Source organism: Thunnus thynnus, chromosome 6, assembly GCF_963924715.1.
Source record: "Thunnus thynnus chromosome 6, fThuThy2.1, whole genome shotgun sequence".
In the NCBI taxonomy this organism is placed as follows: domain Eukaryota; kingdom Metazoa; phylum Chordata; class Actinopteri; order Scombriformes; family Scombridae; genus Thunnus; species Thunnus thynnus.
The window spans coordinates 24,896,384-24,919,603 of NC_089522.1; the positions used below are offsets into that span (position 1 = coordinate 24,896,384).

Below are 23,220 nucleotides of genomic sequence, written 5' to 3' on the forward strand. Positions count from 1 at the left end.
TTATCAATTTAATTAGTCTATCTGTGATATGGCCATGACATGTGGTTGCTTTCTTTTAAGCCTTGTACTACAGCCAGGATGACATCTAGCAAAGCTTTTTCATTATGTAATGTTTATTCAAAGTTTGGTGATCAATCGTGATAGTTTATTATCTTGTCTTTTCTTTACACGTCAAGGACTGAGTAAACCTTGAGTATGGAGTACACATCAAGTACAACAGGGCCATCACACAACCTCCAGACACAGAAAACATTATAATACATGTAATAAATAGTATAATGTGCATTTTCTCTGTTTAGTCCTTTACATTGTCATTTACAGGTATCTGAGTAGTTGGAAAAATGTAATCAAAACCTTGCTATGATTCTCAAATTGATTGACAGTTGTTTTTTTAATACAATGACAAGTAGTAAGTAGCAAGGTTTTTTTTTTAACTGTTTGAAAACTAAGTGGAATAAACCTCCATTTGAATTTACACTTGATTCTGAAACACAAGATTTTCTATCAATTATATGAGTCAATATGCTTCAAAATTGTATTTAAAACATCTGTATCAATTTAAGTGACAAATGTCAATAACTCTATCAATAACCAGTATAATCAGCAGCATTGCATTTATTTTCCCCATCCCCTAAATCTGCCCCATCCCCTGTTGCTCTCCATTTTAAAGCCTCATTGTCACACATCCTCAGTCGCAGTAGACGAAGTGGTTGCCTCCATCTCTGACAAACCTGTAAGTATCGACTTAAATATCATTTTATTTTATTGTGTGGATTATTCTTAATTTGTTTTACTGTCTACATTTGTTCTTTTTATTGGCTTGTCAGTCATCTGTTAAAGCACTTTGAATTGCACTAACCTGTATGAAAGGTGCTACACAAATAAAGTTTGATTGAATGGATCAAAGTAATAATAATTAATAAAAAAATATTATCAAAAGCTGCTGTGTATTCTTTTATCATTTAATATCATTCATATTCTAGTTTGTTTGTTTTTCTTGCTGTAAGGTTGCTTTATTTAAATACCAAGCTCTTGTCATTTTAATTGAAATGTCCTACTTAGATAACACAAGTGTGAGAGTAAACTATAACCTTTCATTTTGTTTTTCAATGTAACATATATCATGGGGACACTGATTTCATTGTATAGTGTATTATGTTCAGAATGTAAAATATATCACATGACAAAAAGCACATTATTAAAAATTATCCATTGTATTTTTAAACAATGTCTGTCTAAAGACTGTGCAAATCCAAATCACTTTTACAAGTCAGAATTTATTTAAACCGGTCATTCAGTCATAGTACAGAATTCTTTAGAAGATAAACTACTGTACTGGATTCAACAAGAACAAATAACAAAATATATCTTTAAATATTACAATCGAATCAGCATTTCCACAGTAAGCAGCATTTATGTTGAGCAGACAAAAAAAATATTTATTTGGTCATTTCATTAAAACTGTATGTTCATCATCACTTGAAATAGTACAGTATTATTAGCAGCCCAGCAAATATTTATTCAATTCAATTCAATTCAATTTTATTTATATAGCGCCAAATCACAACAAAAGTCATCTCAGTGCACTTTTCACATAGAGCAGGTCAAGACCGTACTCTTTAATTTACAGAGAGAGAGACCCAACAATTCCCCCATGAGCAAGCACCTGGCAACAGCAGTAAGGAAAAACTCCCCTTTAAACAGGAAGAAACCTCAAGCAGAACTGGTTGGGTATTCAGTCCTTTCATCAATTTATACCATTTCAGTTTCAAGTTTAAAAAAAATCATCACAGCAGCGTACCACAAAATCATAATCACAAATGCAAAGAAGCTCCACAAAGTTCATCTGTGAGTATTTTAGTGCAAGAGACCAACAAGAGTCCATTATTTATTGTAAAGCTAAAATTACAGATCAGTGGAAAATTGTACCTTTTGGCTCTATAAGGCAGAATGGCCTCATTTTGGTTGTGAAATTGAGTGACCAAGGAATGAGTCCAGTAGTAGTCCTGTTCAGTGCTGTTTCAGTAATAATGTTGCTGTTGCAATACTTTTGTATTGCATTTGTTAGGCTTGTTACCAATACGATCCAATACTTAGAGTTCATGGACAGAGCTGTGAGGCTCAGGCAGCTTCTGAATGTCACAGTTTTGAATCAGACTGAAGAAAAATTGTATGATCTCCTCGTAGTTCTTTTTGGAAATCCTTTCATTGATGCCATGGAATCTAAGAAAAAAAGAAAAAAAAAAATACTTATGATATCCAAGAAGCAGAAATTACTTTTCCTTCATTTGAATCCCTCTCTCAGTTCTTGCTGAATAACAGCTTTCTATTACCAGAGCTGAGAAGTAAACTAGGCAAAAGGTTGGTCCAAAACATAAAACTCTTCCTGCTGTATTTGTTCAAGGGGAACTTTAGGTCTTAACAGCGCAACTAGGTCACACATCACATCACAAGTTTGTGATGTGATGTGTGAGCAACAGCAGAAAGCTCTCTTTTGTTCAAGAAGCCTGCCTTCTAGTTTTTCCACTTATTACTCAGCACAAGCATTTTATTAATGACTACAGTTTTGTTGAGACTATTTTTATTCAGTAAGCTAAACATTTTAGATTCTTACCTCTGAGCATCACCTGGTTTAAACCAGATAGGGATGAAGCGATAAATATCACTGGTCAGGTCTTTGAAGTGTCGACTGTCTGTGTTCCCAATACAGATACCTGCACATTCAAACATTATATTAAGACACTTAAGGAATACTTTGACCTAAATTTTTATGTAATAACATCAATCTGATTTCTACCTGGAGCAACCGTAATGGTTGGAAACATGTCCAACACAGTTTTTTTAATGATCTGGAAGCCAAAGGATATTTCATCAGAGGAGCTGACAGGGAGAGGATCAAACCCTTCAACAAGCTCTATCGTCACACGGTGATCCCCTACTGTTGACTCGATGAGGTCCAGGACCTAGAGACAGCAAACATCTTATTCAATTTAAAATATTCATGGTAATACATTGTGAATTCTCAAAAAGGAGTATCAAATTTCTGACTCTACCTCTTGTAATGACTGTGCAGAGTGGATTCGCAGATTTACATAAGCTTCAGCCAAGGAAGGGATGACATTCACCTGCAAAACGACATTACATTTGGGATTTTTCCAAGGCAAACTGATTTGCTATAAATTACCTTTTTATATACTTAACAACTGTACCTTAACTCCTGCATTAAACATGGTGACTGCTGTGGTTGTCCTTACAAAAGCATTAGTGTCTGATTTTCTTTCCAGTACCCTGCAACAAAAAAAAATTACTAATTTCTTCCAAAGGACACAGTCAAAAGAAAACATGCTGAATTCATTTTGGGTTGCAATTACCTGCCAAGGAGTGGGGAAAACAGCCACAAATTCGACATTATGAACTTCACTGGGAGCCTGAACTGAGGTCAAAGAATGAGAAAGTGAAATACAGCAAGAAGAATATCTAACCTGCTATGAGTTGTAAGGAGTAGTGGAATAGTAGCTGGTTCCCCTGATGTCTTACCTTATGGGCCAGGTGTTCAAAGGTTCCACGTTCAGGCCCATGACCAAATAACCTCGGCATGGGGTTCTCTTCTAGTCTGAAATAGCATTACAGAGCCTTTTGGAAATGGAAGTGCAAAAAATGTAGTTGAAAATACAGCATAGTAAAGCATGTGAACAAATCAAAATACACACAAAGAAAATTAAACTGGCAAAAAAATCTCAATTTGGAGAAACTGTTCCTCTCACCTTTTGACTGCTGCAGCCAAGATCCCAATGCTGGTCTCTCTGGGAGGCATGGAGGAGTGACCAGGGAGCGTAGACACACTCAGCTTTACAGTGGCCGAGCCCTTTTCACTTATTCCAATTCTACAAAACACGTACACACATAAAACACTGAATTTATCTCTGATGTAGACAGCATTCTGTTCCGGTGTCAGGCTTGGCCAAAGTGTTGAGTTGTTACACTAGAGTATGATAGGTTCTCACAAGGCAGCAGGTCCCTCAAGACCACTGATGACTCCGTCAAGTACTGCCAGGCCCTCGTCCAGGACAAACGACAGCTGCACACCACGCTGCTTCAGCAGGCGCGCTATGTTCACTGCCCCCTTGTAACCACTGACCTTTAAAAAAGACAAAAAAAAAAAAAGAAATTGATGGACACTTTTAAATATGATCTGCAAATTCTCATCTACTTTAAAAAAAAAAAAGGCAAGGATACATATAGTTAGGGTACCTCTTCATCATGACCAAGGCCGATGTAAAATCCTCTGCGTGGTGCATAACCTTTAATCAGCAAGTACTCCAGAGCCTGAAGTATTCCCTGGAAGAAATAAAAGTATATAATTTTAGCCACATACATTTAGTAAGAACTACTGGGCTAATGAAGTATGTAACTCAACGTTGTTTAATAGCAAGATCACTCTCACCATAAGGGCACCCTTGTCATCTATGGTCCCTCTACCATAGATGAAGCCATCTATCTCCTTGGCAGAAAATGGTGGGGCCTCCCAGCCATCCGACTCTGAGGCAGGTACTACATCGATATGGGCCAACAGCAGGTATGGCAACAGGTCAGGCTGTGATCCTTGCACCCAAAACAGGTGGCTGTAGTTTGCCACCAATTCATGACGAACCAAGTGTGAAGAGAAAACTGTTGGGAAGGCTGACACAGGAAGAAGCGTACAAGCTTAAAGGGGAACTCTGCCAATTTAACACATTAAGGTCAATTTAATATTATGATACTGTGAAAACTGTTGTATAATGTCTCATGTGGCTCTAAAGGAACTGTAGAGGGGCTCTAGGGTCTGTGAAATTAACCCTGAAGACGCCATCAGGGTTATGTTTAACACAAAGCCTTTATTAGAAACTGAGGGGGTTGAAACACGTGGGTATTTCCCAGTCAGAGAGGGTCTAACAAGAGGATGCTATTGGTTTCATTACGGCAAATGTAAGATCTAGAGTCTTTGGAGCTTGACCCATACAAGGGACTAAATGTTAGGATGTCTCTGCATCTGCTGCTTCAATTTGGACCACTAATTTTTAATCTGTCTCCTGTGAGTCCCCCAAACTTTATGAAAGAACAATACTAAATTTATAAAGTAATCTTTTAATACTAAAAGTAGTATCACACATATGACACTTTTGACATGTCTGACTTTGTAATACTATACAGAGAAGTGAAACTATTAGTCAACTGATCAATCAACAGAAGTTTAATCAGCAACCATCCTGGTATCTGATTCATGTTTTGAGTAATTTTTCCAGCAAAAATGCCAAACATTTACTGGTGGAGCTTCTCAAATGTGAGGACTTGCTAATTTTCTTAGTCTTATGTGACAGTAGACTGAATATCTTTGGGTTGTGGATAGTTGTTACATGATTAATCGAGGAAATAATTGGCAGATTGATTTATAATGAAAATAATAGTTAGCTGCAGCTATTTGATTAAGGATAGGTTCCCAGTTTTCCATGTTTGTCTTAAAACAATAGTGAGGTGCCCAAGACTTGAAAAAGTGTGAACCCGTCCTTTAATAAGAAACCTTAATTTCACAGGATCTCCTTTGCCCCTTAGTGCAAGAAGGCTGCTGACACCTGACACTTAAGAGACACATAGACTGAGTAAGTTAAAGCACAGCACAAAACTGACCGTTACAACTAACTCCCTTAACGGTCGCTCAGGCCTGTAGCTAGTAATTAGTAGCTTTTACGTTGTTAGCATTAAAAGTTACTGTTAACCGTTTGCTAGCTAACAGAACAAGCTAACGTTAGTATTTCTCGGCTAGTCACGTTGCGTGTGTGTGAATGTGTGTGTGTGTTTGTGCGTGAATGAAACCATTGTTAACCATCCGATAAACACAAAAATAGACATAATAAACAAATCAGTCTCTCACATCTTTTAGAGCCAGCTTTACCTTTTCGGAGGAGCTTGTCATATTCAAGCAGCGCGGTGGTGTTGATCTCCGTCCCGGAGAATGACACAGTGGGGATCCGTATAGCTTCTGGATGAATCAACACAGAGATACACCGCCTGTCACCGGTGCTTTCGACACATTTCTTACAGGTAACTAACTACTTTTTAACTACTAGCGTGTCTAAAACAAGAATAAACATAACAGCAAGCGAAAAATTACCTTTAAAATTAGCAAGAAGCTCCTCTCTCTGTTTGTGGTCTATGACAAGAGAGATGTTATTCGTCTTCTCCCAGTGTGCGAGTTGAAGTCCGACATTCACGTCCAGTGAAAAAGTCCTGATAGATGCTATAGTGCATAACACTAGAATTATAATGAGGAAGCTAACAAAAATAATCTTCAAAAACTTCAATATTTTGAACTTCTGCCCCGAGTCTGTCATGTTATAGTATCTATTGTGATGGCGGAACTTGTTCACTGTGACCGTCTGAAGGCTGACTGAGCAGGGGTTGTTTAATGAGAGCCACCTGCTGGCCTAAAAGCAGACAGTCACGCCTTTATGGCACATGTTGGCAAACTGTGCCACAGTGTGTGGCAAGCTTTTTTACTTTATCACCCAGTTAAGTCATTCATTAACAGTGCCACCATTATAACATTATGACATGTAGCGAAAGTGGATTTTACTAGGCCTATATTAAAGATCCCAAGTGCAGGGATCAGTAATTAGGTTCAACCATGGGCCATTAGGGGGCCGACACTGTACAGGCACAGAGGACATCCCAGTACGTTTTTTAATACATTCATATGTTTTGTTTGTTTATTTATTTTAGTTGAAATTGATTTGTAATTAAAATATATATATCATTTATGTATATATATATATATATATATATATATATATATATATATATATATATATATATATATATATATATATATATATATATATATCATTTATAGTTTTTGTACCTGAGGTAAATGAGGGCTAACAGAATTACAGCAGCTTATGTTGACACTCATTTGGGAAAAAAATGACTCATGAACATACATGAGACAAGAAATGTAATTGATATCCACACACAAACAGTGGCCTGCTTCACTTATGGCTGAAGCAAAGTACAGTCATTGACACAAATTTGTTCTGGTCAGATATGCCAAATTATGTTATGTACCTGTGTTGTGCAGTTTTTAAGAGGTTATAAGCTCATATTTATTGGGATTTACATGAGCCTTGTGTATCTACTGTGATTTATGATTGATGTAAATGATTTGATGTAGCCTAATCTGTAAAAGGTTAAACTTTAGCTTTCGTTAGTGAGCCAAACATTTTTGTTAGAGGGCCGAATATGGCCCACAGGCCTCTATTTGCCTACCATTACCTTAGTGCATGCCTCTGCGTGCATAAAAAAAAAAAATGTAATTCTTTTTCACTTCAGCTAGTATCATCAGTTGCACAAAAACTATGAAGCAAGATATCTTTTATTGAAATATGTTTCAAATATTAAAAAAAAAAAAACAATAACACACAAGTACAGTGACACATATTCATTGAAAAAGCACTGACACATTACACAATTTGAGTCAGGAAATAGCAAAAATAACAACATTCTTATTATTTTACATTTGAGAAACTATTCAAATCTTTAGTCTTGATTGCATCTCTGCTTTTGCCATTGTTTTGATTACAGGAACAACAGCACTTTTGGTAACATATCATAAGCAAAACATAAAACTGTAAAACTGGACTTTGAGGTATTCACCCCAAACAGACACACAAACACAGTCAACAAAAAAAGTGTTGAAATTAATATTTGCACCCTGAATATATCCCAAGGTCTTTACGGCTAGCTAGCTTGGTAAAAGCTGAAACAACAAAACAGCAACCTTCACATCTGTAGAGGGTTTAAAAAAAAAAAAAAAAAAGTTACTCTTGTCCAGAGAGTGCTGCTGTGTCCTGTATCTCAACCTGAACCAAAAGTCCCTCATTTTCTGACTCCTGGCTTAGACTTTCCAGCAAGGCCACAAATGGACTGAATGAGTTGTCTTCAACACAAGCATAAATGAAGTATAAGAGGAACGCCACAATGAGGAAGACCAAAATTTGTATCTTGATGGGTACAAGGCGGCGCTCCACCTCTCGCCTCTCCAGGGTGGTGGGGCTGGCAGGAGTGTCTGGATATGCGTACTGGATAGGTCTCCCTGCTGCACCCTTGATTGGTCTCCGACGAGTTGCGCTGAAATATGAAGATATATGTGCTGAAAATCTAATCACAAAACTCCTACCAAGTGTGTCAGTACGTGCTGCTAAGCAAGTTGTCACTAACAACCAATTCAGATTCTTGTACTTTTCTCGTACTTGGAAGAAATCGAATTCTCACTCAACAACCGCTTAAAAAGCTTTGAAGAGTTTATAATTGTTGCAGTGTGTAATGGTGTTGGTACGGTACTTACTGGATCCCTGTTGGTGTGGTCTTAGTGTCTGGAAACAAGTCCTTCACAGTATCTTTCACAGGTTCCTCAGGAAGCTATAAAATAAATGCGGTAATTACTGACAAAGTGGACTAGAAAAAAAAAAACAGAACATTTTCCCAAACACCTGTGTTCCACAGAGACGGAGGCCCAGCAAGTCAGGTAGAGATTAAAGGAAAGGGTGATTTTTAATGTAATGACCTGATTTCTGAAACATACAGACAAAGAAACATTAAAGTAGAGCAACGATATTATTGTGTATATAATTTTCATATGAGAGGAAGTTATACATGAGCCATCAAATATAGTGCGCTCTTGTAGCCAAAGCACATGCTCCCATCAAGTGATATAGAACAAAAAACTAAAAAAAGGATGTGCCTTCATTTCCCATTCACAAGAGGAAGCCTTGGGAGTGTAGTACAGGGACTGGTCCTTCTTGGTGTTCTTGTCCACAACTGGCATGTCCAGCTAAGACAAGGAGACGTAACAGATAATGATGCACATCTTCTTCCGCCCCTGATGAATCTCTCCAACACTTTAACCACCACCACCACTGTTTGAGCTTAAAGTGTGACTGAACAACGTGAGCACTACTGACCCTGTTGGACCGCGACCAATGCTCCTGCACATTGCTCCCATTCAACTCTCTCTTACTGTCTACGCTAGTAGAGAGTGATGTCCGACTCTCCATCTGTTGTTCAGAGTGAGAATGTTCATCAATGAGTGAGTGCTCCTGTGGTGATTACTCAAAAAGACATCAATAAAATAAGATTAAAATGGTAATTTTTAAAGAAAACATGTCGGACTGACTTCCCTCCTCAACCAACCGGGTGATGCTGAAGGTCAAAGAGGAAAATGAACCATTAGACATGACTGATTGTGATCCAGATGGGACCTGCAAGGGTTATCATGTCAAGATCAGCACAAACATTTATCATTTGTCAGTCAATCCATACACCAGTGTCAAAATTCAACTGAGAGAACGATGCCCAGTAACCCCTTGGTTGTGTGAGAGTAAAGTTATTCTAAGCAAGGAATGTGGAGAATTTAAAATCCACAAGAGAAGTGAAATAAGACCAGCCTACCCCTGATCCTAATCCTGAGCATTGATCAACAGAGGATGCTCTACTAATTCCAGCGGGAATCTGGGAGCAGCAAGACCGACTCTGCTCTGATGATTTTAACGCATTCCCTGAATTCCACTTGGGACTAGGTTCCCTGTGTCGAGAAGCACAAGCACGCTGCAAAAAGCCAACCCAATCAAAAACAAAAGACATCAGTTTCCCCAGTGGATTTGGTTTGACAAAAAAAATAAAAAATGTGTAAACACTAAGGATATCTGTAGTATTTACCAGTCGTGATGAGGGTAAAAAGCACTGCGGGTAAACATAACCACCTTTCTGAAAAAGCAACTTTACCTGTGAAAAGTAAAAAACACATACACAAACACTCAAAATGCAAGCGCTTCTTCCAAACCATGAACACTTCCAGTTAAAAACAATACAGTTGCAGTCGGTAACCACTGAGTGGCACTGTAAGGATTGGCAAAAATGCAAAATAAGATCTATTAACTAGGCTCCCTTATGCCAGACAATTTAAGAAATACAATGTATTAACACAGAAACTCCTGATCATTTAACAAAAGATTTCAAATCTTTTCTCACCTGGCTGCTCTCCTCCTGGGCCTGTTCCGACTGTTCAGCCGTTTCTTGTTTTGCTCCTTCAGAGCCTGTGCAGATCACAGAAATCAGTATATATAGTATATATAGTATAAACCATATGATTATCTTATACCAGCCCTGTAAATTAATCTAAAACATATCAAGGTCATACCTGATTCTTCATCTTCCTCTTCCCCATTTTCCTCCTCTTCTTCACTGTCAGAGTACAGTACACCTTTCTCTATTCCATTCACTTTGTCATGTCCATCAGACTGAAGCAGTTTCCTGAGCTTCTGCTCATACAAGGCCCTGGTGGAGGCTAGCATAGATGGATAAACAATCCTATTGGAATTAGTTTGTAAGACAAAATAGAGTGAAGGTACGTCTTAAAACATTTAATAAAAACACAGAACTGCATTAATGATGACAGGAATCCCATTTCTACAATGAAAGACAAGTTTAAGACAGTATTAAGTGCAACCTCACCGACTATGGGCCCAGCTTTGAACCCGTGCATGAGCAATGCAGCCTTGAGGTCGTCATCAGTCAAACTGCTCGGGTCAGGCATCTCTGTATTGTCTGTATCCTCCTCCTCCTCCTCACAAAACAAAATTTTTTCCAGTTACTGAATGCTGTTCAAGACACGACAAAGGCTGCAGCTTGAATGTCAGCAGTTTCCAGGTGTGGGATATAGAGCATAAAAAACAGCTGGAGGCTGCCCCTCTCAAATCTGTTCAATATCCACCAATTGTGGGTACTGCATTTACCTCACAAAAGAAAAAAAGTGAAAAAACGGTTTACTGTAGAGCCTACTCAATATATCAAAATGCCTGCATTATCAGTCGATAGTGCCTTAAAGACAGGGCTGGCGTGTAGGAGTGCAACTAACAATTACTTTAGTAATTACAATCACTCAATTGTTCTGTTGATTATTTTTTAAATTAAATCGATTGGTCTATAAAACATAAGAAAACACTGACAAATGCTGGTCACAATCTCCAACTGTCCACACCAAAAAATATTCAATCTACTACAACTTAGGCTGCAAATTCTTAAATTTGAGAACCTGGAACCATCAAAGGTTTGGCTTTTTGCCAACTAAATTAATTAATATTAAATTAGCAATTAGCAATAATTTAATTGACTTAACTTTCTTAAATCGAGGGGGGTCCATTGTATAAGGCTCTAGCTTCTGGACCTCCCCTGTCAAATCTGTTTTATTTCTACCGTGAGGATTTTATGCTGTTGTATTTGTGCAAATAAAAATAAATTAAAAATAATCTTTGCAGCTCTACTGGCATATGTCTAAAATAGCTGATATGCCAAAAAAAAGACATAACACATTATACTGAAAAAGGCAGCTGCAGATATTTAGACCCTGTGTCATTACATTCCAGCACAATCCACTGTTTACATTATTCTACGAAACTGGCAAAGTAGCATATTGAAGCTGAACAGGTGGTGCAGAGTCTGGAAAGAGTAATAACATTAATATTCTTTAACCGTAAAGTATTCTGTTGTATATATCTTTGTCACAACTTGAATGATGCCTTCAGAAATCTTCCAGTTATTTTCTCAATTATTTAGTCTATCAAAGAATAGTGGGGAAATGCCCATCAAAGTTTCCCAGAGCACAGGTTCACATCTTCAAATGGCTTGTTTTGACTGACAAAGAGTCCAAATTCCCAAAATATTCAATCCATTTACAATTATATATATACACACACACACACACACACACACACATAGTAAAAAACAGAAAAAAAAAAGAAAAAAAAACAGCTAGGGATGCAACTAACGATTATTTTCATTATGGATTAATCTGTCTGAATTATTATCTGAATTATTTATTTACTGAATTAGTTGTTTTATCAATAAAATGTCAGAAAATGGTGAAAAATGTTAATAACTGTTTCCCACAACCCAAGGTGACGTCCTCAAATGTCTTGTTTTGTCCCAACTGTCAGTCCAACAGTCCACAACACAAAGATATTTAGTTTATTATCATAGAAGACTAAAGAAACCAGAAAATATTCACATTTGAGAAGCTGGAATCAGAGAATTTAGAATTTCTCATTTTAAAAAAAAATGACTCAAATCGATTATCAAAATAGTTGGAAAATAGTGGTTGCAGATTAATCTTCTGTCGATGAACTAATTGATTAACTGACTAATCGTTTCAACTCTATAATGTCATTAGTGGGTCTAGAGTGCGAATCTTGCAGCAATTTATAAATTGTACACTCTTCCCTGACTTAACAGTTAAGTTAATGTAATAGTGGGGGCTGTGCCCAAACAGACTAAACACACTACCCCATGACACAGTGCAGGAACAACTTCCAGACTTCAAGTGTCTGTGAAGCTCCTCTTCCTGACACACATAAATGAACGTGACAGGTGTTGCAAGCACATGCACACGACTGTAATGGTAGCCCCTCCAACTACAGAAACGTCTCTTGTAAATCTATACCAAACATACAGCTGGTGGCTTAAAGTCGTCAAGGACCCACAAGTGCTACAGCAAACTGAGAGCAGTGACCCAGATCTGCACCTCCTCCCCTCCACAGCTGCGTTAAATCAGTTCAAACCAATTATCAATCAGAGCAGCACTTATTACCACAAAAATGTCGACGTCCTTGAAGGGCAGCATTGTGGATAGGTCTCTTACCAGATATCACATTTGCAATGGTGACAACTTATTTTTTTTATATAACTATTAATTTTTTGATAATTTCTCAGACATGTGAAGTAAGTTGGAAAACACTCAAATTAGACTGACAGCCAATTTGTTATACTCAAGAGCATTATCATATTAAGGTTGTTGCATGTCGAGATTGAGAGCAATTTAACGCAAAACTCTGCAACAGTCAATTAAAAATATTCTTGAGAAAAACACCAAAGAGGTTGCTGAACTCACTGACACATCTTGCACTTGATCCTCCTCGTCGCTGGAGAAATCCGCTGCGTTTTTCTGATCAACATGTTTCATGTGCAACGCCACATAAACCTCCTTCTTGCTCTTGGAGGGTGGCAGCGCGACATTGTGGGCAATTAAATCTGACTTCAGTCGAGATTTAGAGAACTGAGCAGGATCCTCCACAAACACCGGCATGTCACAGGGCCGAAGCGGAAAATGAACAACTAGTTAAAACTTCAGTGCTTAGCCGTTTCTTAGAAACACTCTCTGAAGTGAGATGAAGCCGACAGAGCTGCTTCTCTGCCTGTGGTCTGAGACTCACACTGACTGAACTGAGAACAGCTGCAACTGACGACTTGACAGACAGCAAGTAGTTCTCTTTAAATACCAGCAGTAACTTAAACATACAACACTGCAGGCTGACAGTGTCTTTAGGTACATTTGAAGTATACTACATTTACATTAAACTAAGACCATTTTATTAAATTATGATTAACTAAAAAAAAAAAAGCAAAACACTGAAAAGGCATGTTGCTTTGATATTAGGTCTTTGTTTGAATTTTGGGTTAAACCCTTGTTATTCAATTGTATGGAAGTTCAGAGCTGCCATTATTAAAAATAAATCATTTTAATCAAATTAATTCATTTTTAATTTTTCTTCCCCTTTTCTGACAAATGCTGTATTCTTTTATTTAGTGTGGCACTTAAAAATAGATCTGTGGTTCAGTCCAAATAGCTATATGATAAATGTTTTTTGTCTAACTTATCAATTTTTTTTTATTGTTTTTCTGTTTGTTTTGCTTTTTTATGCTATTTTATTGCTCTTTGTCTTCACTGGAAAGCAGTTTCTGAACTGAGTCAGGCCCACGAATTGTAATGTTTTACATTGCTCCACTATTTTTTTCTGCAAAAAAATAAAATAAAATTACAGTCTAATTAAATTATCTAATTTTAATATAGGCCTTTTTCACAAGAATTGTTTTGACTTGTTATAGTAGGAAAAACCACAGGTGTTATAACATTAATGATGGCTCTGTTATATTCAAATATCCCGGTAAGCCGTGACAGGGAGTCAGCGAGCACAATACCAGGACCTTAAAACCAAAGCCGCTAAATGGAATTCATTCATTGTATTATTTACACTTACTGTAACAAAATGTCTCTGTGAAAAAAGGTCACTACTTCATACAGTTGAATTTTAGGCTATATGCAGATCTCTCCTGCCAACCCAAACGCCAATGAAGTGACTGTATACCTTTGACCTTCAGGTTTGAGCCGGCCTTTGGACACTGATGTTGTGGTGTCTTTGGTGCACACTGCTGCAGCATTTTTACTGGAGTGATGCATCCACCCAGTGCAGCATGTAGAAGACATGGTAAGTGGTTCCTTTTGTAACACCTGTTAAAAGATAAGAAAAACACTTGTTCAGGTGATTGTCAAGCAGGGGGTGCCTTTGCATTATGTGCCAAGGAGGACTACTGTATGTTCCGGCCAAACAACTTCACCAGATACCTTTTTCAACAAACAGGTTCACTGGATTATCCGAAAAACTTTGCTGAGTAAATAAGCAATCATTTATCAAGATAATTCGGTCAACCTGCTTTGTAACAGGCACCTGGTTCAGCAGAACTTCAACACAAAAGATCCAATCAGCATGAAATTAGTGAAATCACCTGGTAGACTTTGGTTAGAATGAAAACCTGGGACATGGTTACCTACACTAGGGGACTGTCTCAGGAAGCACAGTTAATTAACTTTGATGAGTAACCTCAACAGCCCCCCACCCTTAATATCTGGAACTGAAGGCTTCCCAGCAGTTATCCTGCTTCATGAAACAGTCAGTGCTACAAATAATAATAATATAATGGGGGACTTTTTTATAGCAAATGGCTCCCTCCTGGTTTTTAAGTGAAGCCAAAAAAAGAGGGAAAAAAAATAATTGAAACAACTAACAATGTTTCCACAAGACTGTATTAATCGGACATCGCCTTATGCCAGTCAAAACAAAAGATGAAGCAAAATTGATCCCATGAACAATAGATGATCGTAGATGTTTGTCATCGTTTTAAATTTTACAAAACAGCTAACTATATTTAATTATATGGCAACTTTAATATTTTGCTCTTGCTGCTCTGCTCTGCTCATATGAAATGACAAGACAGCAGGGGTTTCTGTTGCGTTGCAGTGATATTTGAGTTTGAGTTTAACAGATTTGATCACCTGCTGTGTTGTTTACTGTTGTGAACTTGAAGTGAACCATTTTTAGATTAGACCATCACACACTGTGATGTGAGGAAAACAACATTTGTTTTCAGTGGGGATTTCTAGGGAGCTGAGGGGACTGGAATGGGATCCATCAATTGTGAGCATGTATACAGTTTTATTATTAGATAAAAAATATTAGCCTACTTGGACTTTTATTCTTATTTTGATAGATTTTACCACTGAGCCTTTTTATATTGGTCCACAGTGTTGTACTTGTTGGCCAGCAACTTTGGGGAATGATTCAGAACAGGGAGGTCAGGAAACTGCTGCTTGGTACATAAATTCACCCAACCAGTACATCACTGCTAAAATTAGTGAAATATTGTGATGCCCTTTGTTGGTCTTGAGGAATGTTTGGTTATTAAACATACCATATCAAAGCAAAAGATAAGATCATGGCATTGAACATTAAGACACAGTCAGAGATTGCATTTTAAAGGCATACAAAAAGGTTTATGGGTATTTATGGACATCTTTCATGTCCAGGTGCTGAGTCCATAAAAATGTAGTAGATATACTTTCTGTTTCTCAAGGACTCGCAGCACTGTGAAATGCTCCCTCAAAAATATTTATCTTTATTGCATTTACAAAGAGTACAACGTTTCAAGCCCAAATTGGCTCTTCATGAGGTACAGATGCCTCTGTTTCGAGTCCTTGGGAAACAGATAATATAAAAAGTCTCAAATCAAAAGCCCTGAGGTGAAGTGAGACTTGACTTGCTCATACTTGCTTTGCACAAAGAATAACTAAGACTTGATTCAAGAAGTCTGATGCATACTTCCAAGTTCAAAGTCAGGAGATATTCAAGAGTTTTTGGGATCAGAACTCTGAATGCGCTTGGAATGCTTTTGAAAAATATTCTTGACAGGGAGGGGGTATGAACCATGAGAGGCCACATTTGAAGGGCTTTGTACAAACATTATGATGGTTCAGTTGGCCTTCTGGCCTCCATTAAAAATTAACAATAATGATATTAAAAATAAAATCAAAATTGCCATTAAACAGCCAGCTGTAGCAGGCCAAAATACTAAAGTGAAGAAGAGTGGGAATTCATAAAGGTCCATTTTTGCGTTGAACAAATGATACAATTTAGACTGATATTATGCATTTTAGTACTAATACAATTCAGTACACATTCTTTGCTTGAATTTGGAGGCCAGTTCACTTTCATTAATGATAAACATGATGAATACTGAATAGAAAATAATTCTTTCTCTGTGGTCACTGAAAATGGATCACCACAACATGGCGACTAAGTTATGGAGAGGTTCATTAAGTGTCCTTGGTTGGAATAGCCAGCGGCAAACACAGTTTGCCCCCAGGAACTTTCATATTTCTCTTAAAGTGATGTAAAATGATCTTTTTCACCTCTTAGTATGAAAGTTTTTTATTCCTACATACTAGTTTTCACACTTTGCTGTCTTGTCATCACTGTAAAATAATTATTTTTTCTAATTATATTTCTCTTATAACCACTGAAATTCTATCTGGCCAATAGGCATCAACATAAGCAAGATTTCGCAGTCAGTTCATATTGTATTTCTGGTAACAAACTCCTGAAGTGTTAGGCCTACTAAAAGTAATTATCACTAGAGTTAATAATGTTACCCCATTATTTTGTTAATAGGAAAACATTTACGATGCATGTCTAATTCTGTACAAGTGTGAATCAGTGGCAATACTTAAATGCTGTTATTAGTGGGTTCCATTTTTTTTTAGAGCTTGATCTTTTTAGAGCTCGATTAGACAGTAATGATGTCATACCAAATACGCTTTAACTAACCTCAGTAGAACCAGACAAGTGTCATTTCCTAAGGTAATGGTGTGCAAACATTTTAATGTCCTCACAGGGGAGACATTGGTAAACAAGGCTTAAACAATCCTGAACTTCCATCATTAGATTAAACGCATCTCTCAATGCAATGAGTTGTGACTTAATCAGTAAACTAAAAATCTTTAAGCTGTTTATGGAAATTATAGAAAGTCTGACAGCAATTAATTTTCTTGAACATCTGTTAAGTCACAACTTTCATGAAAACCAGGCAGTCATTTCCCAAAACATCTCCAAGAGAAACACAAATGTTAGCTCTAACTCAGAATATCTGTATTTGCCCCACAACTCCAAAGGTTTGATGCAAGGAAAGATGCATGATGTAGATGCTGTTGGCCAAAACTTTTGTTGATATCATTACTAACGTTTTTAGATGCTACAAATAGCTGGTTCAACAAAATGCAACAGAAGCTAAACTTATATTAATAATGCCAAATAATTATTTTACCTCATTTGGCATCTGTTATTCATTGAATAGTTTGGGCAGGCATAAACAACGTTGGCAAATAATACAAAATCATTGCAAAGAAGTCTTAAAAGTCATGTAACAGAGGGCCTCAGTTGACTGTCCACTGTGTATCCAATGGCTTTAAACCCTACATGACATGTTAGAAAGAACTCACATAGGAATAGAAAGCCATAAGACACAGTTGTGGTTTGATTTGGAAGACAATAAGACAAAATCAGTTACTTAGATGCAGAGAACTCATGCAGTTTGGGTCTGAAAGCTTGGAAACATGAAGAGGAAAAAAACAGGGGCAGGTTGCAGACAGCATTCAGGATTTAAAACTCACATCCGCATGAATAATTAACCAAAGAAACTGCAAGTATTCATCTGAGGCCCGGGGGAGTAAAATGAAACTGTCTTGTGATTCTTTATACTGTAGGAATTGTATTTTTCACAGTAAAAACTCAAATAAATTGACCCCTACCCGATGCTTGAACCTTACAGCAATATGCCGCAAGCTATTCAATCCCTTTGGGGGGTTTGAAGAATAATCTTTGATAAAAAATGCAGTTTTAAATCAATGTCTACAGGGAAAAGGTGCAATGTTAATCAAAAGGATTTTGTCACTGAATTCAAAACAGATTACATAAAATCTTTCTGTATTCTGTAGCAAACTCCTTGACTTCCTCAAGCACAAAGGAGATCATTACCTCAGTATTTTAATTCCACCACTGGGCACAGAAAGCTAGCAGTGTTTATTCATTACCAAAATATTTTTGCAGATATAAACTTAGCATTTCCCCGCAGTAGCTCCTGTGCTGCTTGAATCAAAGCCATCATTCTAATGAGCCAAGCATCAGTCATGCACAAAAACACTACCTGAAAGAGGGTTTTACTAGTACGCTTAATTCATACTCCCATGACCTTTAGGAAGTCAATAATAAAAAAGGCATCTTAAATTTATGCAGAATCAGTTGTGTTCTCTGACCTGAAACACCAGGCTGTTTACCACAATTTTAAGCACTAAACTGTCAGACGTTCTTTGGACCATTTTCAACCTCTCAGTGAGTAGAGACTCAGCACTCAAGCTATGCAGGCCAAAACTGCTCACCCAGATGTCTGCTCAGAAAACAGTAGCCTTTATAAAAACATGAAAAAATTTTGTGGACAGAGAGGAAACGGGCTACTATGGAGGACAGAGGAGGCATTTGTTGACATTGTATCAAGTGCAACGCTGAGGTATTTGAGGCACAGAGGGGCCAGGTATTTGTCAGTCAGTGTTTCTTGTGCTTTTGCTGTCTCCAACTCAAACAACAAAAGCCCCATTGAGGCAGCCTCCTTTTTTATCTGAACAAGCACACAAAGCTTCCTGTACTAGGCTGCAACTGTCCAGTACTGAGAGAACCACTTCTACTCGCCTTTTTATGCACCTGTTTCAAGTTGTTCCGGCAGTGCAAGAGTAAAAACACTTTGTTAGATAGTTTCACATCTTTTCACATGGCTTTTCCACATTTAACTTTCACATAGTTGCAAGATGTCCGAACTTTATCATAAGATATCCTAACTTTATTCTAAAGAGATAGAAACATAATGAGGCCCAATATGATTTTGAGGTGTCAGCCTACCTAAACACCAAACACTGAGATAATTCTCATTGGCTTTACATATGCTGGATATTCATGTCACCTCTGAAAGCGAGCATTATGTACTGATTGAGGAAAGGTGTTTACTCAATCAGCCTTTTCCAGGTTCGAAAAAGACCACTGCCACTGAGCTCCAGGGAGCCTGTGCTCATGCATGTCTCAGCATAAATTAGTAAAGCCCCTGTGTCAGACTCTGTCCAGACAAGAAGGTGAATCTCAGCCACAGGGAGGATTAGCTTTAATCCCTAAACATCGTACATGGTCCCTCTCTGCTGGGAGCCAATTCAGACAATCGTCAGTAGCCAGATGTTTTTAATGGCTTATTATGATTATGGCTATGTTTAATGTTTTTTTAATAAATACATTCCTCTGTTCTTATGACAGTGAAGTATGAATAGTGAGGAAAATGTCTCTGAGAAATGCAGATACAACACTACAACAATACAGCAAATGAGTAATATCCCGTAATTTAACATTTACTGGTTTTGAATATAAAGATAAAGGTGAAGATAAAGATAAAGGGGTGGCGCCTGATTTTTTTTTTATCCTATGCAGTACTCCCTTTTCATTTATTAAAAACACAAAAGCACCTTTCACTGGCAGACAAGACTACCAAAACACACTGAAACACTGCATACAACACATGAAAGCCTCAGAGCATCAGTTAAGCTGCTTCTTTTTCCTCACTGTCAGTCTTGACGGAAACACAAACAGCTATTTTGACCAACACACTTAACACTTCTGAAAGTAACAGTGACAGACATGCATTTATTACTGGGTTGCATTCTTATGATATAAATCTGACTCTTACCTCCGTCTCCCTCTCCTGCGTCCCTCGCTGAAACAAGTATGGCATCCCCTCACCCTAATACTGTATGGAGAGACAATGGGTAGTGGGGGGGAGGAGTTACTATGTGAGCAGCAGAGAGAGTGGGGAGACAGAGGGAGTAAAAGCAGAATGAGAACTGAGAGAGAGAGAGAGAGAGAGAGAGAGAGAGAGAGCGTGAGAGGGAGAAAGGGGGCTCAGAAGAGAGATCACTTGCCCACAAAACTCTCAAACCACGAATCTGACGAAACGTTACATGAATGGCAATTCTAGAAACCCCCCTCTTCCTCCTCCCTAGACGCAATGTCAGAGAAAACATCAACCAGAAATCTCTCTTCACGTGGGAAATGTAAGGAAAAACAAGAGACTGTGAGAGAATGGGTCCTGGTTTTAAACAAGTCCCTTTCTTTGGCTTTCTTTGAATGAGTTCTTAAGACTCCAAGTTGGCAGAGTGCCCATGGGTCCTGGATGGAAAAGGATAAAAGAGGGGCTGAGGTAGGGGGGCTTTCTATTGTGTTTGTTCCCTTCCTTTCAGTCCTGGCACTCTAGTTGATCTTTGCAGCCAGTTGCTGAATATTCCAGTCACTTATCCCTCGATTGTAAACAGAAACTCACATTTCCATCATTGATGCTCGTGTTGTTTCCCCCCAACGATGACACAAACTTGTCCTGTCCTCCTGCACATACAGTTTGGGTGTAAGGTTTAAAATAGAACCCAGGGACCAAAATAATTTTCCAAATTAACAATTGCTCCAAGTCAGCACTGATCTGAAGATCCCAAGTCTCTTATTGAAAAGTCTTTGTTTGGGCCTCTTTCTCCTTTCTTTGTCCTCCTAACAGTCCATCACTAGTAGAGGGATAATGCTGTTTGCCTGGTGAATCTGGGATGAAGACAGCAGGTGCTGTTGCCCCTCTCTGAGCCACATTCACTCACAGCTTTCTCCCCCCTCCATCCGTTTCCTCTACTAATACACCCTCCTCCCCCTGTCAATGTGAGGAGGAGAGGGGGGGGGGGCGGTTAGATAGGGAGAATGAGCTACTGTATAATGAAGAAGCACACCCAGAGAAAAGATACAGTTTGCTGAAGGTTTTAATGAGTGACGTCATGTCGGTCTGATCAGAATGACTGATGAGATACGTGACACAGAGCCAAGGTAAAGGGTGCAAGGGATTAATCCAACTGCATCTCTTGTTAGTCACCACTGTGCTTCTCACCGCTGCTTGTGCTGCATCAGTGCCGCAAGAGAAGCCCTGTTTTCACTCACAGCCTACCCCCCTTCCTCCTCCTTCTCTTCCTCCTCCTCCTCCTCCTCCTTCCCCACAAACCCTTCCCTACCCTCTTTCTGTCTTCCTCTTGCTTTCCCTCAAATAGACACACAGGCTCGGTTCATTACTATTCACCAGGTTTCACTAAGACACGCATCATTGCTCCACTCTCTACAACTGTGTCGGGAGAGGCGGGGGGAGAGGAGGACAGGGAGAAGCAGAGGAAGGGGAAAAGCAAGAGACATCTTATGATAGAAATGGATAAATCACCATTGTGTTTTCTGTGTCCGGATGTGTGTACAAACATATATTACCAGACAGCTGTATGCATGAGTTGTTCTCTCACTGACTCTGACAGAAAAATCTTCAGAAGATCAAAGCTAGTTCAGTCCTCAATACAGAAATCTGTTATCCTTTGTGGGGTTTTGAATTCATCACTTGCCTTTCATTAAAACCACTGAGGTCGTACACTCTATCACAGCATTCAAATTATTATCTGTGCTGATTCACTGACAAAGCATTTCATCCATGAAACCGGGCACAATGCTTGATTTCTATTCCTGTGTTGGCTCAGTCTAAGCCCTCTATAGTCTGGAACACTTTGTCACATCCATTTCAGGAAAACTATACTTCACTATGAAACTAATCCTTTGTTATACTACTTTTAATTTCACTCTTTAGTCAGCCATTCTCAATAGATTACATTGATTCCTAGAACTGCAGCAAGAGGAGAAATTATGCTGTGGTGTTAAGCTCCACATAAAATCATACGCATTTGATCTGGATTTGTATAAGGTGGGCTCTGACAGGAGATGATATCAATCGCAAAAGCTGTGTGGCTGCGTATCCACCGTCCACTGTCTGGCTGTGGTAAGGCATACATTTATAATATCTGGTATAAAAGACTTTAGACTTTCTCTTATCTTACAACCTCATTTTTTTCTTAGTTCATATCAATTTATTTAGATTTATATGTGTTTTTGTGTACAGCAGACTGCACTCAATAGTTAAGTAATAACGCTGTCTCTTTCTCAAGGTTTCAAACAACAAATTAATCATCTCCTTCAGGATTTGAGAATAGTGAGGATGCATTTCCTCTTTTCTTTCCTGCATAACATCACCAGACAAAGCAATTTGCAAACGGAAGAAGGTAAAAGGATGATTTACTGTAAACCTCATGAACCGGATCTGAGTGACATCTGAGGAATAGTATTTGGTAGTTTAATTTGGAGGACTTGTTGGAGCAATAATATGTTGCAGGATTTGCCGTAACATTTTAAAGCAGAGGCCACCCTCCACCCTAAAATCCCACTGAATGGATTTAATACCAGCTTTACTGCATCAAAAGAGCAAATTAGAACAATTTTCAAACCAAAAACATAAAGATGACATCTGAGTGCAAATTGATGTGAAATGGTGAGCAACATGAAACAATGTACTGTTACCATTTTAATTTATATACTTGAGGACGTTATATCACTTACTTAAATTCAGTAGCAGTCAATTTATAGAGGACAAGAATTAAAACTAGTAGCAGTTTAAGATTTCAGATGATCCTAACAACAAAGGTTATCATGATGCAAGTTGAAGCGTTGATGTGACACAAATTATTAATTGGCCACTAACACACAATTTATATTAAGGCCAATAATAACCATCACTAACAGCATGGTGCATTGAAGTATAATTAGCCAATATAACATGGATCAACACATACGGCATCGCTCCAGAGTACAGAGTGGGGATTGGCTGGCAGAAGTCATTATCTTCAGAGGGCTTCAGATGTGATCGGCTGCTGAGCTTTTAGGAATCCTGGGTGGAAATTCCTGATTGAAGTCTTTGGATAAGCATCAACGCTCCACTGGACTTAAACTGCTATTCACATAATATTAAAGCCCGGACTGTTTGAGAAAAGGCCTTTGTACTGAGTCCAGTAAACTACAAGAGTAATGCGGACACATCAGAATA

General features: G+C 38.2%; 3 protein-coding genes across 11 annotated transcripts in view; 1 reads left to right on the forward strand and 2 right to left on the reverse strand.

Annotated features, from left to right (window-relative positions):
* Window positions 1–1,261: 1,261 nt before the first annotated feature.
* LOC137184832 (N-fatty-acyl-amino acid synthase/hydrolase PM20D1.2-like) lies at window positions 1,262–6,444 on the reverse strand. Its single transcript, XM_067592893.1, has 13 exons — window positions 6,149–6,444; window positions 5,930–6,016; window positions 4,445–4,680; window positions 4,252–4,338; window positions 4,005–4,138; window positions 3,765–3,884; window positions 3,538–3,613; window positions 3,372–3,433; window positions 3,210–3,288; window positions 3,054–3,125; window positions 2,798–2,963; window positions 2,615–2,714; window positions 1,262–2,223 (listed from the first exon to the last, which is right to left on the reverse strand). The coding sequence occupies exons 1-13, from the start codon at window positions 6,366–6,368 to the stop codon at window positions 2,094–2,096; spliced, it is 1,569 nt and encodes a 522-aa protein (XP_067448994.1). The 5' UTR covers window positions 6,369–6,444; the 3' UTR covers window positions 1,262–2,093.
* Window positions 5,552–23,220, forward strand: part of mfsd4ab (major facilitator superfamily domain containing 4Ab) — a 28,697-nt gene continuing 11,028 nt past the window's right edge. For 2 of the 3 annotated variants that reach the window (XM_067592895.1, XM_067592897.1), the window contains exons 1-2: window positions 5,942–6,078; window positions 14,242–14,348. In XM_067592895.1, coding sequence (XP_067448996.1) covers window positions 14,346–14,348 — 3 coding nt within the window. In that variant the 5' untranslated portion in view covers window positions 5,942–6,078; window positions 14,242–14,345. Of the gene's footprint in view, window positions 5,637–5,941; window positions 6,079–14,241; window positions 14,349–23,220 lie in introns of those variants that run through there. The other variant, XM_067592896.1, reaches the window with a different exon arrangement.
* lemd1 (LEM domain containing 1) lies at window positions 7,388–14,355 on the reverse strand. Of its 7 annotated transcripts, none has more exons than XM_067592903.1 (11): window positions 14,229–14,355; window positions 10,543–10,654; window positions 10,229–10,375; window positions 10,060–10,124; window positions 9,748–9,813; window positions 9,481–9,636; window positions 9,210–9,290; window positions 8,994–9,086; window positions 8,774–8,863; window positions 8,378–8,451; window positions 7,388–8,160 (listed from the first exon to the last, which is right to left on the reverse strand). In XM_067592903.1, the coding sequence occupies exons 2-11, from the start codon at window positions 10,622–10,624 to the stop codon at window positions 7,851–7,853; spliced, it is 1,164 nt and encodes a 387-aa protein (XP_067449004.1). In that variant the 5' UTR covers window positions 10,625–10,654; window positions 14,229–14,355; the 3' UTR covers window positions 7,388–7,850. The 7 variants fall into 7 exon arrangements, with proteins under 7 accessions (XP_067449004.1, XP_067449005.1, XP_067449000.1 ...); XM_067592904.1 differs by having other exon boundaries at window positions 10,543–10,651; window positions 14,229–14,334; XM_067592899.1 differs by lacking the exon at window positions 14,229–14,355 and adding an exon at window positions 12,974–14,175 and having other exon boundaries at window positions 10,543–10,651.